Source organism: Podarcis tiliguerta, assembly GCF_965153285.1.
Source record: "Podarcis tiliguerta genome assembly, chromosome: 3".
Classification (NCBI taxonomy): Eukaryota; Metazoa; Chordata; class Lepidosauria; order Squamata; family Lacertidae; genus Podarcis; species Podarcis tiliguerta.
The window spans coordinates 39,182,980-39,200,096 of NC_139536.1; the positions used below are offsets into that span (position 1 = coordinate 39,182,980).

The following is a 17,117-nucleotide window of genomic DNA, read 5'->3' on the forward strand; positions in this document are numbered from 1 at the left end:
GACAAAAAAATATTTATTTAGAACAAAAAAGTTCAGAATTCTTTATGATTTTAAAATGGCAATTTTAATGGGGAATTTAAGAACTCCCATTACAAAACCACCTTAAAAGATGTCAATTTCATTCCCTCTTCCCAAAGAAGGGAGGAGCTACAAATGTGCTGCAAATAATATTTTTCAAACATCCAAGTGTTTTAAAAGGTTCATTATGCAACACACAGTCTGAAAGGAAAAGAGGAATAATGAAGCTCAGTTGCATGCCCATGAGTTAGACACAAGGTTCTCTCTCTGAATTGCGGACAGGGTCTTTTGACCATGCAAGTGGAAAATGCACCAAAGCACAACTAAACAGTCAATACACATAAGAAACCAAATGGTATTTTTTGGCAATGTATGAATGTTGTGCTGTTCTCCAGTACCTGTAAGAGACACGTGACGTGTTCTTCTTCCAGTCTTTGTTTAGTTAAAGCTTGTTCCACATCCCATCCTGAAGCAGTCGAACCAGTTCCAAACCCAGTGCCTTTAGCCCAGTAAAGCTGCTGTTCTTCTGTGGTTGCACTGTTATGTGTGCTTGACACCTGTGGCTAGTAAAAAGAAAAATAAATCACCCTACTATTTAGAATCACTTCATTTCATCTTCAGGAATCAGAAGCCAAATAATATCCTAGTAAACGCTAGATTCTCTTTATTCTGATTCTTTGAGCATGGGTTGTTAAAAGTCCCTCTTAACCATGGATTTTAAGCAGCTTTGGTAAGTGGCTTTCATCCTCAGGATCTATGCTACAGGATGTGTGTGTGCTAGAAGAGATGAGATCACAAACTGCGGAACAAACCAACTGCAAAGACTTTAAGGTTTGAAATTGAGATAAGACTTCATTCAGCGTAAAAGCCGGGGGGGGGGGAGGGAAGCCCATGGTTTCTTCATTTAAAGTTTTCTTCTCTACATTTATGATTCTATAACCCTCCCCTGAATGTTAGTTCAAATTATATTTGTAAAAGCGAGGATGGAAGAAATTGGATTATAAACGTGGAATATAATATCAAATGGAACTGTGTGCGTAAAAAAAAAGGAAAAAGGGAGGGAAACTTTGTTTTGCAAAAGGTTTACAGTGGAAACTTAGAGCTGACTCTTCTCCATCCTTTATTATTTACAAAGTGAATTGAATAACGCTAAGAGGACTTCGAATTTAATTTAATTGGAAGTATAATTGCTCATATATCTTCAGTTGGAAGAAAGGATGAAAAAAGTCTTTGAACAGCCAAGGAACTGATAAGGTTCTTTATTAAGTCATCCATAGTTCAATACCGCTCTTCTTCCCAGGCTGAGAGGAAAAATAGTGACAACAGGTTATTTACTGGGACAGAGTGACTTTTGCAACTGTTGTTAAAGCATGGGACGGAGCGATAGAGAAATTTCTGGAAAAACAATGGGATATCAGCTCCGCCCAAGGCATGACGGATAACAGCAACAACTGGGGGAAAGAAAGACATAACATCTTACGAGGCCTGGAAGAAACACCATGGACAGAATAATTGCCACACACAGGAAGAACAAGGATATTGTTTGAGTTCTTCACCTGTAGTTTTATAAATCATTTAATGTGTCAACATGAATAGAAGCTGAATATTGCAGGTGTTGTATAAGGAATTATTATTATTACTGGAACGTAATTAAAATTAATAAGATTTTGGAATGCAAAAATAAAGAAAATACCAAACCATCAAATCTAGCACGCAGGAGGCCACTTAATATAAATTCTATAATTTGGTATTTGAATGATTGGTATTAATAATTGTATTATATATTGGTATTGTTATAATGAGGCCATTATTGGACTGTAATTGAAAACTAATAAAAATTATTATATAAAAAACAAAAACAAAAAGATTTTACTAACTTGAGCACAGAACAACGTAATTTCTCAGAATATCAAAACTACCTGGTGACTGACACACTACTGTGTACTTTATGCAGCAATTCCTAATGGATTCCCCCACCTACTGACAATTTTAATTGCTCTCAGATAGCAATCTCATAAGACAATGTTCAGGTTGCAATACAACAATAAAGTGTCTTACATAAGGATGTCTATGCTTCAACTTTAATGGGATCTTATGGACTTTAAATCTCCTAGGTCTTACTGGAACATAAGCATCTTGATTTTCTAATGCACTTAGACATGTAAGGTTACCTCTATGGACATCAGAGCATTGCTTATTATTTAAAATAACACTTGTTTTGTTTAATGGCCCAGAAGAATCACACAGCATAGAAAAGATGATACAGCAATCACTTTCCACAGTACTGTTCTCACTAGAGGATCATTTTGCCAAATGAAGCTGTCAGCAGGAAGCATTCTCAGCAGGTTCTTTGAACCTTATCACAACTCTCATTGTATCCCTTGTCACTGTATATGGTCAAGTCATCTACCATGTCCTGAAATGCCTGTTCCAAATTCCTTAAATCTCTCTAATGAAGGTTATTTGTCCAATGTAAAGAGAAGATCGGTGTGGCTGCAATATTTGTAGATGAAGCTTGCTTAGGCATTATAGATTTTGTAGCATGTTCAGTGGCCTGGAACTAGTTGACCAGATGCCAGCTTTGGCTACACTTTAAAAAACTACAGTCAGTCCAAATAAGTTTGTTCTAAGGAGCCACAAACAGTATCTCCTATTGTGAGTTTTTGTGGTCTATGACTGCATAGTGGCATGCTGCATACATCAGGAACCTTAACCTGAGCCCGGCCTTGGCTGGGGAGGACGAGGTATAAATAAAAATTATTATTATTATCATTATTACCTCCAAAATGTGGTCTGTAAAGCTAATTAAAACTACTCTAGTCTCTTGCTAGATGTATATTATAATCCTTTTCAAAAAGCACTTTAATATGGCCTCCCCACAAAATCCACTTTGTGCTGTGGAAGGAGTCATTTAAACCCTGTGTTCATACTGTTTATACATATTAGGGAGAAAGACTAGAATAATGTGGTGGATGATCAAACCCTGGAACATGTTAGAGTCAGATCTCCAACAGTTTATTTATTCATAAAAATATGTATATGCCGCTAATTCATAAATAAAATACAGTTCACAACAACTGTATGTAAAACCTATACAATAAAAGCCACATAAAAAGTTAAAATTAGAACTCAAATGACTATTGCGTAAAGATGTATTCTTAATTGTCTGCATAAACCTAATGGAACAGCAGGTGTTTAAAAGTTGGAACAGAAGAAACCTGCTGAATCTCTATTAGTAGAGTACTCCACAAGACTGGGCCAATGGCCCTCAAGGTTTGGCTCCGACATATTATCTCAGTGACTGAGCTGGAATGTAAGGGTTCAGGCAGTTCCCGCATTATGCAGGACCTAAGTTGTTCAGGGATCTGTAGATTAATACAAGAACCTCAAACCTGACAGATGCTTTAACTATGGTGACACATGTTGTTGGCCAGATGCCCTCATCAGAAATCTTGCCTCCTATACCTGCTGGAGCTTCCAAACCAGGCCAGAGGGCAGTTCCGCCCAAGCACATTACAGCAGTTTAGCTGCAAGGTTATCAGCGCATGGACTACAGCGTTCTTCCTATCCCTGTACAGGAACAGTCGTAGCTGGTGAACCCGACAAAACAGATGAAAGACACTCCGAGCCACACTTGGGCTTCTGATGACAAAGATGTATCAAGGAATACAGTGGTACCTTGGGATGAGAACGGGATCTGTTCCGGAGCCCCGTTCGCATCCCGAACGGAACGCAATGACGTCTGTGCGTGTCGCTGCTTCCGCGCATGATGTCATTTTGAGCGTCTGCACATGCGCGAGCAGCGAAACCCAGAAGTAACAAGCTCCGTTACTTCCGGGTTGCCGCGGAACGCAACTCGAACGTGCTCAACCCGAAGCGCATTCAACTCGAGGTATGACTGTACCCCTAAGCTGAGTTGCTTTGCTATAAGGGTAACAGGTATTCTTTGTAAACAACTTAAGGTTTGGAGAAACTGTTTCTGACCATAAATATTAACCACCTCTTTGATATTAGATACTATCATGTTTCAATATGTCAGCTATAGACATGCCACTTCCTAGCATGACATCATAACAACTGAATCAAAAGTTAAACGTTTTATCTCTATGGAAGGAAGTACAGATTTGACCATTATTCTGAATACATGGAAGAAAGGATAAGTTGGCTTAACCCCCAACCCCCCCCCCCATCTTTATATTTCTGATCCTATTATTCTGAAGCAAAACTGACCTCCGTCTGGTTAGAACTAGAATTGGGGACTCTTGGAGCATGGTGGCTAAGAGCAGACAGACAGGCAAGGATAAGATGTATTGCCCCAATTTCTAATGCCATTCGCCTGAGGAGTACTCCATCATCAGTAGTCAAAGGTGTGGTGCTGAACAAGCTGCGCAGCACATGAAACGGAAGGGTTGGAAGCACATTAGCGGAAGGAGACTGCAGAATATGACCTAGATGGAGAGAGAAAACAAGTGTTAACATTTCTGTCAGCACACTGCATTAAGCTTAAAGCATATTACAGGTATTTTGTTGAATTTTAAAATACTATTTCTTGTTTGTTATTTCTAAACAATTGTGAGTGACTGAGGGAACTGGAGAAGGACAGAAAGAGGAAAATGCAATCATACTGTCATTATGAAGTAGGTATAGAACGTAATATTAATTTTCTTGAAAGTGACACAAGGAAGGAAGGTATCTGGTAAATAACAAGGCTGGACTCTACTGGGCTTAGTAAACTTAGTCCTTAGCCTTCATGAAACATGGTTGGACTAAGTGTTGCTCTCTTTGCATAGGATTATCATGTGGATAATATGTGCTAGAGATTTTAGAGTGCTTCTGCATGGAAGAATTCCTCAATGCAGGAAGATAGATTCTTGTAGACATAGATTAATTTAACAAAAAATTAAACAGCATTGCCTTTTTTTCTGAATCTACATTTAGGCCTATTACACAAAATTTGCTCCACATATGAGAGTAATATAATGGCATTACTGTTAAGTGCTGCAAGACTGCATATGAGGAACATTTTGTAATGTGGGAGTACCAATGTTCTTTAAGTACAGGCGTACAGATTAGATGAGAAATCCCAGAGCACGCCACCTGATTAAACATTTGCTTGAAACTGTTCTGCCATTAAGTCCCAGTGTATATGAAACATTTCTCCATCTCTTTACCACTGTTAAGAGACATGAAACAAATGGCAGGCTCAGATATTCCTTTTTTCCTACAGGAACGAACTATGGCATGGCATGACATCTGTTTTAGGATTTACAATAAATTTAGCTTTACAGCCATGTTTGAAATTAGTTTGCTAAGGCTGGTTAAAATGCAACAATGGTTAGCATCAATAATGCTACAACACAACACTAAAAGGGATGGCAGAACATGCGCCTCAGGCTCTAGTGTTCTCTTTGCTACAATAACAAGTTTGCAAAACATTATAGCTGCACTGGGTGAATTTTGGATATTTTATTTTTCTGCAGCACTGATGCTAATCTATTTTTCTTTAAATGTATGAATCTAGCAACATTGATATTGGTCAGAATGGTGTGATCTAAGTTTGCAGCTTGGGGCTACTCCTGGATCTGGCTGGGGCTTAGTTACATCATAACTGGATGGATTACTGCAGTGCACTGTATGAGGTTATCTTTAAAAGCAGTCTGGAAACTTCAGCTGGCCTGGAATGCTAAGGCCACGTTGTTGACTGGGGGTCCCAACATCAGAAGCATGTTACTTCTTCAGAGCAACTTCACAGCCTTTCAGCTTATTTCTGGACCCAAATTAAAATTCTGGTTAACAACCTTTCAAGCCCTCTATGACTTGGGATACATAAGGGAAGTTCTACGCTAATTAAGTTCTTCTACAGAGGCTATTCTCTGTGGCCATACCAACATCTGAATTGCATTTGGTTGGGAAGCAGGAAAATGTTTTTTTCTGTAGTTGCATCAAGACACTGTAACTGTTTGCCAAGCAGGCTGCACCACCTTCCTGGTAGCTTTTCACCACTGCACAAACATCTTTTTCTTAAATGCGTCTGGCATGCTAGTTCCCTGCCTCTTCCTGCCTCATTTATGCGCTTTATTTGGTAGCTTCTGTCTTTAGTTGCGAATGTTTTGTATGTTGTATTGTTATTTTAACTGATTTTTCATTATGCAAGCAGCCTTGACTACACTTCAGTGGAAAAGTGAGGCAACAGCTTTCAACAAATAAATTAGTAGTGTATCTCTAGTATCAAATGAAAACAACATATCCTATGTGAAGCATTTGAAATACTTTGATAAAACGAATACCCTGATGGTACTCATGAGAAGTATTAACTTCTACAGCTCCTTTTATCAGACAGTAAAGTGTTAATGTGTTAAAACTCAGGGTTTCTCTGCTGTAGCTGCAGTCTACTAAAACTATCAAACATCTCTAAACACACACAACCAACTAATGGAAATACAGAGAAAATATTGCTATGTGGAAGAAATGAAGTACGGAACCATTGCCACTAGAGACAATGCATCAGAACAATCAGTGAGAAAACAGAAACAGAAAAAGTTTGGAGTTACAAAGAGCATCAACATTTTCAGACTGTATGAAAGGAGGAGATAAGCAACAAGCAGAATGACAGTGGTCAAGAAGTGAGGGAAATAGGTGATTTATAATCAAGTATGTTTTCGCACACCAATTGGAGGGAATATCTACACAGAAACTTTCTGGTAACCTTGGTTCATATTGTCTCCCACCCTGTACATAACATAATAAAAGTTGCAACACAAACCTAGGGAAAGGGAAGCAAAAGCAGAAAATCAAGGTGCCAGTTAAGATTATTTTGCCCTTTCTTATTACTTACGACAACCTGTCTACATTTGGATGGATCCAAACGAGAGCAGAAATAAGCGTCAGATAAAAAACTAGGCCAATGTCTAGATATTTTATCTTTACAAGGCCATCAAAATCTGGTTTATTTAACATGAAAGGACAGAGATTTCCTGAAATTAAGTTGAACAGTTATTGCTCTTAATCAAGTTTCCATTAGAGGCCCTGTTAAAAAATAAAATAAAATTCTATTAGCTCTGACCAATTTTTCTGTGCAATGAAGGTAAAAAAAAATTAAAATCTGCTCTTCAGGACCGATTTTGACTCTCATACTTTTGTTCCAAAGCCAGAAGAGATATGGAATTTCACAAGAGCCAGTTTTATCTCTTTCAAATACTTGTAAACTTGTACAGTCAAGAGAAATCTTTAGCAGTAGTCCCCAAATATATTTAGTAGTTACAGTACATACTTCCTTCACCATCATCTGTAACTCCCAACACCAATCTAAGCAGACACTGGGCATGTTTCCTCTCTTTAAGTAGCACCTCAGCATAGCCTGGGAGGCGAAGAAATAATCCAAAAGCAGCCAAAGAATGAGCAGGTATGGGAGACATAGTTTGAACTGTTGATTTGATTGGTGGAGGTTCTGCAGCAATTGTTTCTGGGGCTTCATAAACCAGCTCTCCCGATTGTTCAATGGTAACCCATTCAAACTGATCACTGTCCTTCTGCTTCTCCTGGGTGGTGGATGTAACCACTGGAGCACTCACCTTCAGAAAGAAAAGAAGATGCTTAATACTACCCTCTGAGGCAGCTACTTAAGGACACTTTCTGATGCAAATAATGACATTAGAAAGTCCCTAGACTAATTCAGTTACCATAATGAAATTACACCAATGTAAAATAAAATCAAAGATTTCCCAACTGCTATCAGAAATGAAAACCGTAGCCTTATGCGGACTGTGAACAGGTCTACAGCATATTTAATTATAAAACACAAGTAAGAACTTCTCTACTTATTAAAGGAAGGCAAAATACAAGAAGTAAGGATTTGACTTACTTGCTGAATTACATCTGGGTAAAGCATAGGAAGCCTTTCTGCGATGAGGGCCAGGCCACCCATACCAGCAAAAACTTGCAATGGAGACTGAATGGGACACACTTCAAGAAAGGATTCATCCAGCACAGCATCCATGCACTCTTCACCTGGGGTGACTGCTTCATCTTCAGTGCAAGGCCCCAACAAATCTGCATGTTCTATATACACACAGATTTTAAAAAGGCAATTGTTCAGTGAAATTATATTATTAAATAAAAGGCCCTTGCACAGACACTGTTAATCTGGAATACCCAGTAAATTTTGGAACACAGGCTAAAGCAATCTGGAAAAAAAAGCTTGCACAGTTTATTCTATTTTTAGGGTAGGGGTATGTGGCTCCTCTTTCAGTTAAATAGCAGTTTTCCATCTCTGAAGAAGTAGGCAAAAAAGGAAGTGACTTTTGAACAAAAGAATCAGTAGACAAAAGATAGGGGTGACTCTAGAATACTTTGCCCATATGAATTATAATATCTATAAATCAATGTTTTTCATATAATGTCATCTATGTATATTTCACAAAGAACAGGTATGATGGAGGGGAAAAGAGAGGCATGCTTACACACTGAAGGGAAGGAGCGAAAAGGCAGAGGGGCTGATAATGTGGAGGAGAGGATGGGTAACAACAGGGGAGATGGTCAGAAAGGGGCAGTATCAAAGGAGCATGTGCAGGGGTGTGATGAGAATAACAAGCTTGCGATTTCATCAAATGTGACAGGAGAGAAGGCAGAAAGGGTAGAAGGAGGTGCAAGAGGAGGGAGAGGTGGAAGAGAGAGCCAGAGACACCACAGCAGATGGCTTCTATTTTAGCAGTGAGGGGGTCAAAATCTTAAGCAGAGAAAGAAGGGGGAAGAGGAGTTCTTAGCAGGGCATCAAAGGTAGAGAAGAGCCATTTGGCGATTCCCAGAGTTCATGTGGGTGAGAGGTGTTGATTAACTAGGCAGGCTGCAGAGGAGAAAGAGCGGAATGAGAAGTTAGGAAAACATGAGGAAAACAGAGAATTCAATGGATACCTTTTTCAGTGTGGAGGCGCTTGAACGAGTCTGTTTTTGAAAGGCTTGGGTCTGAGATCACCTTGGAGCCCAGCTTAACTGCCAAGTCTATGGATCGGTATCCTTGAGGGAGTTTGCGGTCATACAGCAGAGTCAGAAGCTGGGCAAGGGTCATCTCGGGTGGCAGTGGCTGACCTACAGAACATTAACTAGTTAACAAACAACTTTAAATAATGGTTTGTACGTTTCAAATGATGATTTGGGTGCTCAACTGTGCTTAATGCAAACCATGGTTTTGGTGTGAAGAGCTTTTGTCATTTCGAGCTTTCACATTTTTATATAGTATTGACAATGCTTAGACTTTGGACTCTTTCCTCAGATTTTCAGCTGATTTTGAGAAACTTCTGGATTATAAAGCAAACACATTATTCGTCTGGATAAATATTTAGATGCTACAATACTGCCTTCATTTGTTTGTTTACTTTAAGATGCATATAGGACAACCTCCTGGGCAACAACTGCATACCAGCAGCTTACATAATACGGTATCCCAATCAGGAATATAAAACATAAAGACAGAACAAAAACTATTTATAATGCCACCATTTGGGTGAATGGATAGCTCCAGGAATTTATACGACTCAGAATGCTGGAAAATATGCTTTATCAGAAAATATGGAACATTACCTGGTAGCAGTTTATGATACAGGTGAAAAACAGGAACACTAATAGTTTTGCTGGAAGTGTCGCCTCCAGTGGAGGAGTTGCCTACTTTATCTGCCATCACTCTCCCTCGTCTTGAGGGGGGGCGAGGGGGGGTAGAGGATACAGCCCTTTTCGACTGAGACTTCAAACCTGTAACAGAAATGAAGTAGCGTTCTAAAGGCATATAAAACAACACAGCTTGAATAAATGAGATTCTACCTGCATGAGAAATGCCCATGAATCATTCCACATGGCACCATCTCATGTTTGAAGAACTTTTAACCTGTGTGGCAGACCTATGAATGCAGCGTTTGCATGCCAAGGCAATTCTACCTGGGCGGCAGAGATTGCTGTATGGATGGGAGCTGGTGCGAGGATTTAGAAACCTTTAAAACTAATGCAGAAACGTGTGGAACCTTCCACAGCTAAGTGTCACACCCAGTATCCTATTCAATTCAGTTCCAATTCTTTAACACATACTATAATCTTTATTTCAGTGTGTTTACTCCTGCATTCCACTGTGTTGGCCAAGGAGTACAAAGGAACTGACATTATATATTTTTAAACAAACTTGGGAGTACTTGTATTTAACTTGTTGCTGTTTTGAACTGAGCAACAATGACTACATTGCGGTGTGCTCTCAGCCCCTTTCTCCACCCCATCCCAAGCATACCCGACAACTTTACATCAAAGAAGAACAAGTAAACACATACCAGAGGCAACAACAACACTGTAATTGTCCTGAAACCCATTTTCTGCTTTAACTTTTTCTTTCTCTTCGTAGTTCTTTTTCTCCTTATCTTCTTTTTGTTCACTGATTAATTTTGCGGTTATGCTTGGGGTATCTGAAAAATAAAGATTACTGTATATGAAGAAATGTTAACCAGGATTTTCATTAGCTGACTACCTGTTCACTCAAGAGCAATTATTTGGTTTTCACTTCTCTCATGGCTTCAAGCACTGAATGCCCCCAAAATGTTCCTATGAATTGTTCAATCCGTATGTGCCTTGGGATATATGGAGTGTACCAATATGCCCTACAATGGCCTGACATTCAAATTCTGTGTGCACTGAAGCATATGTATGGAGAGGAGTGTATAATGCACTTTAAACTGTTCTGTGTTATTTGCACATTTGTCCAATGCACTAGGATCTACACGTGTGAAGGCAAAATGGGGTGTGAACATGCACGAGAAGAGCAAGGTGGGCTGGTGTGATCTGAACTGATCTAACAATTGCAGCAACATCAATCATCATCATTGGAGGTCTGCTCCCAAATAAATGGGTATAGCATTGAAGCCTAAGGTATTTCCTCCCTGAATGCATCTCAGATGTTTTACATTTTAATTTTTAAAAAGATTGTAAATCACTGAGGATTTCAATTGAAAGTTTTACTACAGTTTGTATACTGTACGTTTTATTGTTGTAAGCCATGTTGAGACCTACATGGTGAAAAATAGAATATAATTTAAAAAATATAAAATAAGGAATTCAACATCATGCTAGGGTAAGCATTTGAGCTTGCCCGATTGAATTATCCCATTTCTCCCCCAAGTGCTGTTCCAGGGTTTTTTATGGGTTGCAGGGCAGCACAAGGGGGACAGCCCTGTTCTGCCAGTGGAAGTCCTTGCATAGGGCTTTCGCTGACAGACTCATTAGTTGAATCATAGAATGGCAGAGTTGGAAGGGACCGCAAGGGTCATCTGCTCCAACCCCCTTGAACTGCAGGAAACATTTGCCCAACATGGGGCATACATTTAGACAATGTTTCAACCCCATCAACTATATTCATTTTCTGCCCCTACATATATAGTTAAATATCAAATCAAAATGTTTTTGTTTACTCAGGCTTTTGGTTTGTAATTTGTTTCATCCCAGGAGAGTTGATTGGCATTTTTGCTGCTGCTCAGTTGTGTGTTAATGTAACGTAACAATTTTATGTTCACTTATTTTAGATGGCTGTTTTAATTATTTCTGATATGAAATCCCCCTGTGCTTTGGACTGGAGAAAGGGTCGAGTATAAAACATCTAACAGATAATAAGTGTATGAAACTTACTTTCATTGGTATGGTTGATATCTAGGTCTAAACTTTCATTAAATAAAACAAAAAGGACATTAAAAAAATTAAGAATAATAAGCAACTTGCCTGACACTCGATCAAGAACCTCTGCCAGTGTGGTTGAGACTGGTAAAAGAAGAGTGCGGAACTTGTGTCCTGCCCCATACATTGGATGCTGAATTACATGGCTGGTTGCATTAATTCTACCTTTATACAACTAGAAGATAGAAAACATAAAATTATATCAAGCATTTAGAAATAAAACATAAATATTACTATCACTATAAATATTAACTATTACTATTACTAGTTTCAAGATGCTATACATAAACATTTCTCACTGTCAGCGATATAGGGTGGCACTCAAGTAAGGTTTCTTAGAGTAGACCCATTGAAATTAAAAATATGACAAAGTTAGAGCCATCCATTTCAATGGGTCTATGGGTCTATTCCAAGTAAATCTTAGCTGCCTGCCACCCAAAATAGCTTTTATTGCAATACAGTGGTACCTCTGGATGCAAACGGGATCCGTTCTGGAGCCCTGTTCGCATCCTGAAGCAAACGCAACCCGCGTCTGCGCATGCTGCGATTCGCCGCTTCCACGCATGACGTCATTTTGAGTGTCTGCGCATGCACGAGTGGCGAAACCCAGAAGTAAAGCGCTCCATTACTTCTGGGTCGCCGCGGAGCGTAACCTGAAAACGCTCAACCTGAAGAACATTTAACCTATGACCGTACTAATGCTTTATAGGATGTGAGATTCAGGGTGATTTTAACAGCTTAGAAAAGTTTTTTCCGCTGTCAACTACAAAATAATTTTCACTGTGATATTATTCAAATACTTTATTTTGAACATATACTTCCAAGAAACCTGTATTTTTGTACTACAGTTGAAGGACTGTTTATCTGAAAGTGAGAAGGCGGCATCAGGATCTGCCCACTGAAAAAGAAACAAGCTAGAAGGATGGCCTCACAGTAGCCACTGGGCCAAGTAGGTCAAGTAATTAAAACAGAATGGATTTAATCAGTAACTGTGCTACAGCTAATGTTAAAAGACATTAGCATTTTGGCCTCATGAGGAGCTGGGTAACCAAGAGTCCCCTTGTAGTGTTTCTTTCAAATATTCAAACACCTTCTGCTATAGGCCTATGAATCATTCTTGGTAACTGACACATTTGCAGACACATAGTAGTAAGGTTTTCAAATTACTTCCCACTAATTTTTAAAAAATAACCAGTGCTTCTGTTAAAAACGCTTATAGCACAGAATTTCTAATAAAGCAAAAAGCTTAAACGCATGCAATACACCAGACTTAAAAGAAGAAAATCATCCCAGGGTTATTTTCATTATAATCAACATCAACCTACTATTATAAAAAGATATTATTTTTTAAAAAGTGCATCACTGTCTCTATGTCTTTGGGGCTGGAAAAACACTGTACATGTTTTGACACCAACTCCCACCTTTGGGGATGTGATATCAAATCATAAAAAAAACACCTCCAATATCTAGTTACATACAGATTGTTCCAGTCCTAGGTGGGAGCGCAGAGAGAAGTAACTTACTGGGCAAGGTGACTGAAGGAACATTGTGACTTTTTCATCCTCTAGCATCAACTGCAAAAACAGCCTTCTAATGAATCCTGAAATATTTCCTGATGTTGGGAGGTTGCTTCTTTGAGGAGAAGAGTGGAAGAGTTCACAGAGAACCTAAGAAGGGAGGGGAGGAATCATTTGTTTGTTTATTAGAATATCAGAACATGTGAACAATACTTGTGCTCTTATTAACTGGCAAAACAACTTCCCCCTGTATTTGTCTTAAAGCTCACAGGGCTTCTACAGCTGCTAAAATGACACTAAGTATTAAAATGAAACACTTGGGGGCAGCAAACAGGTTTTTATGTTACAAAGACCAAGAACCAATTTATTTGTACAGTCGTACCTTGGATCCCCAGCGCCCTGGAACTCAAGACGTTTGGGCTCCCGAATGCCGCAAACCTGGAAGTGATTGTTCCGGTTTGCAAACATTCTTTTGGAACCCAAATGTCCAACAGGGCTTCCATAGCTTCTGATTGGCTGCAGGAGGTTCCTGCAGCCAATCAGAAGCTGCGCTTTGGTTTCCAAACATTTTGGAAGTCGAAGGACTTCTAGAACGGATTCCGTTCAACTTCCAAGGTACGACTTTACATACATGCCTTAATATGGGGTTTAACAACTGGCGGCCATGGAGGGGCATCATCTGCTGCCCCAGAGTCCATAGTCACTCATCCTTGACTCAAGAGTGCATGGAAGGGAGTGAGCAGAGTGTTCCAAGTCGGAATGAGTCAGAGAGCCCCAAAGAATGCACTCTCTTCATTTCACATCCTCAGCCCACTGGACTTAAAAGACCAATGTGATATTATTGATGCTTCTTCTTGCCTGGCTGGTATACTGTGCAAAATGAAGCAAGCCCTAGACGACGACTGTGGATTTCATTCCAAATTTTGTACAAGACAGCAAACAGCCAGACAAAAAACAAAGTTGCGTGCCCTGCAAGTGGTGCAGTGAGACAATTCTGAGGCACACTTCAACTTTGCAAACCATTCCCCTCCGGTCTGCATCTTCTTTTGATGTATATCAGGAAAAAGGGGGATACTGGCAGAGAAGATGATGAGGAATCATCCTTCTCCACCACCTGATATCACCTATAAAGAATGGCTCACAGGCAACATTGTCAAATGGACCCTTAACCATTTGGCTAATAGTGAAGCAAGTAGGATAACGAAGAAAATAACATTTGTATTGACTAAGTTGTGGGCAGCTTACAAAATACAAGAATGACCCCGCCCCCCTCACTATAATTAGAATAAAGTTTAAACATTAAAATCCTTTCCAGTGTCTGCCTGATCAGGAATGCATTGCATCACCTTCAGAATGCCAGTGAATCTCTGAAGTGAAATGATTCCAAACTGTGGGGGCCACCAAATAAAAGACTGGGTGTCAGGTCTTGCATTGACCGCACTCACCAAGCAAAATGAGGTATTTCCTCATTTGCATGTAATAACAAACAGGCTCACGAGGAAACTATCTCCGCAATGGCATCAGAAATTGCTGCTATCATGGAAGCTCTGTGTGCTGGGGGGAATCCATATTGCAAGGGACTTCCATGTTATAGTCATCTATTACAGCAACCCTTGGCATGATGATTATAATGTCTGAACATTACATCAATGGCTATGTTTAAACTTTTTCTGGGGTTGTGGCTTGAAAGAGTTGCCGATTTTTGATGGGGGCAGCATCGCACATTATCCAGCAGCAATGGCATATAAACCCCAGCAAATCCAGTAGCTTTATTTTGAAAAGGAATCTAGTCTGTTCTGCAACACACCCTAAAGACTCTGCTCTTATCATAGGCAAAACACAAAAGGAGGTCTGGATCCCCAAGGGAAGTCTCAGCCCCTACATACTCAGCCAGTCCTTCAAATCCAGCTAAACTGATCTTTTAATAAATATCAACTACTCAACCTGTGAATTTGTTTATTACCTGAGCCATCAACCTCTGGTTATTAGGATGGCAAGAGATGCACTGCAAGAAGAATGCAACTGTGGCATTTTCAACTGCGGTCCTTTGCTGAGTCGTCAGTCCTGTTCCAGAAGCTGAAGAAAGTAAAGTTGACCTAGCACTAGTCTGCTGAGTCACCCCACCATGTCCACCAGAAGTAGCACCAGAATGGCAAAGGAGAAACAAAAGTGCTGTCCACAGTGGGTTGACTTCAGAGCCGCCCAGCCAGTCCTTCATAAGGTTGCTGTTTCCAACTTCTGTCAAAAACCTGAGAACAGGAGCAACTAAGTCGGCTGTGATGGGCATCTTGTTAAAGTGCTGCGGGACGTGGTGTCTTCTGAGCCTGTCTTGGGAACTGTCCGTTGACTGAGTGTTGCAGTCGTAGGCAGAGGTATGGTTAAAGCAGAAACTCGCAAGGCTTCTTACAAGAAGAGAGGGCAAACCTGAGTCCAACAGCTGTTTAATAGCTTCAGGAGACTGAGACGAGGCAGCGAGGGTGGCCAGGTGAGACTCTGTTAGTGCAAGAGGTGCTTGTGCATTTTTAGAGTCATCTGTTAAAGATGAACTAAGGTCCTGCTTTTTGCTGTCATCTGTCATAGACAGTCTGTGTTGCAACTGCACAGGGGGAGGAGTAATACCCATCCAGCCCATGAGTAAGGAAAAATAGTTTGGGTGAATGTGGCACATTGAACAAAGCAGACTGTCAACAGCTTTCTTCAAAACCATATTGCAGGGAAGAGACATGGACCAATTAAAGAGAGACCTAAGGAAGAAGGGGAAAGTAATTAGAACATAACACGCACTCAATTCTCCTCGTTAACAAAAAAGAATCCTAAATATCACCCTGTTCAATATGGCAGACAGAAGCAGATATTGTCGGTCTCTAACTCCCATCGGCCCCAGCAGCATGGCCAATAGTCCAGAATGATGAGCCTTATATATAGCTCACCAACTAAAACTGCTCCCCATCCCCGATTTAAAACTTCCAATACATGAAATGTATGAAATGAGCTGTCAAAGTCACTTAAAACATCTCATACAAAAAGAAGGAAGGTGAAAAGTGATAGTCAGTAGATCTGATTTCCTTTGTAGAATCTGTTTTTGAAGAAGAAAGTCTTGCATCATGTTAGTAGTATATAACCATGCACTGGTTTCTTAAGCACAAATAAAAAAAAATGTGGCTCACTATTGCTCTGTAGGACTAAGGCTTAAAGGTTTTAGAAAGAAATATAGTTTGGAGATAGCGCAGGTGTTTAGTTAAGCTACTTACTCAAAGAGCTCTCTGTTCAGCAATGCTGGCAAGTCGTACTCTACAAGCAATTCATAGCTGTGCCATAAAATTGCTGCTACACAGTGCAAATGGGAAGGAGATGGCATCAGAAGACCATACTCTCTTGTAGAGCTGTTTGGACAGATATAGTTAATTCGGCCACTTTTTTTCATAGCAGCTACTCTTGCCGAATCACTGACCCACTTCAATAGGGCTTGAATTCTAGAAAATGGACACACATAATTTCAAGGTTAAACTTAGTCACACATTACACAGGCTCAAGGTACAAGGAATAATGTGCTATGGAATAGGAGAGAAAATGAAATGAATGGTAGGTGTGCATACTGAATATCAACCAGCAGACAAACTAAAAATAATTCCAACATGTCAGTCTAAGATCAAATGGGCAGCATTTTAACAAATTTCAGGTGACACTGACAATTCAGTATTTTCCCAGGGGGTCTGATTAACAGACATGGCAACTGCAAGTCATTAGCATAGGCATTTTTCTAAGGTAGATGTGCCTAAATTAACTGCTAATAATTTGTCAATGGCTTGACTTATAGCATTAACAGGGGAAGTATTTGCAAATATCAAATATTCTGTCTTGTATGGCCATTTCACTTCCCCTCAA

General features: G+C 39.8%; 1 protein-coding gene across 17 annotated transcripts in view; it reads right to left on the reverse strand.

Annotated features, from left to right (window-relative positions):
* BIRC6 (baculoviral IAP repeat containing 6) overlaps positions 1-17,117 on the reverse strand; it is a 138,645-nt gene that overhangs the window by 40,270 nt on the left and 81,258 nt on the right. For 15 of the 17 annotated variants that reach the window (XM_083432058.1, XM_083432052.1, XM_083432065.1 and 12 more), the window contains 11 exons: positions 16,484-16,705; positions 15,196-15,976; positions 13,239-13,382; positions 11,761-11,890; positions 10,326-10,457; positions 9,595-9,762; positions 8,929-9,102; positions 7,880-8,076; positions 7,289-7,589; positions 4,249-4,466; positions 417-581 (listed from right to left, as the gene is read on the reverse strand). In XM_083432058.1, the coding sequence (XP_083288184.1) occupies positions 417-581; positions 4,249-4,466; positions 7,289-7,589; positions 7,880-8,076; positions 8,929-9,102; positions 9,595-9,762; positions 10,326-10,457; positions 11,761-11,890; positions 13,239-13,382; positions 15,196-15,976; positions 16,484-16,705 (2,632 nt within the window). The remainder of the gene's footprint in view (positions 1-416; positions 582-4,248; positions 4,467-7,288; positions 7,590-7,879; positions 8,077-8,928; positions 9,103-9,594; positions 9,763-10,325; positions 10,458-11,760; positions 11,891-13,238; positions 13,383-15,195; positions 15,977-16,483; positions 16,706-17,117) is intronic. The other 2 variants (XM_083432054.1, XM_083432060.1) reach the window with 1 other exon arrangement.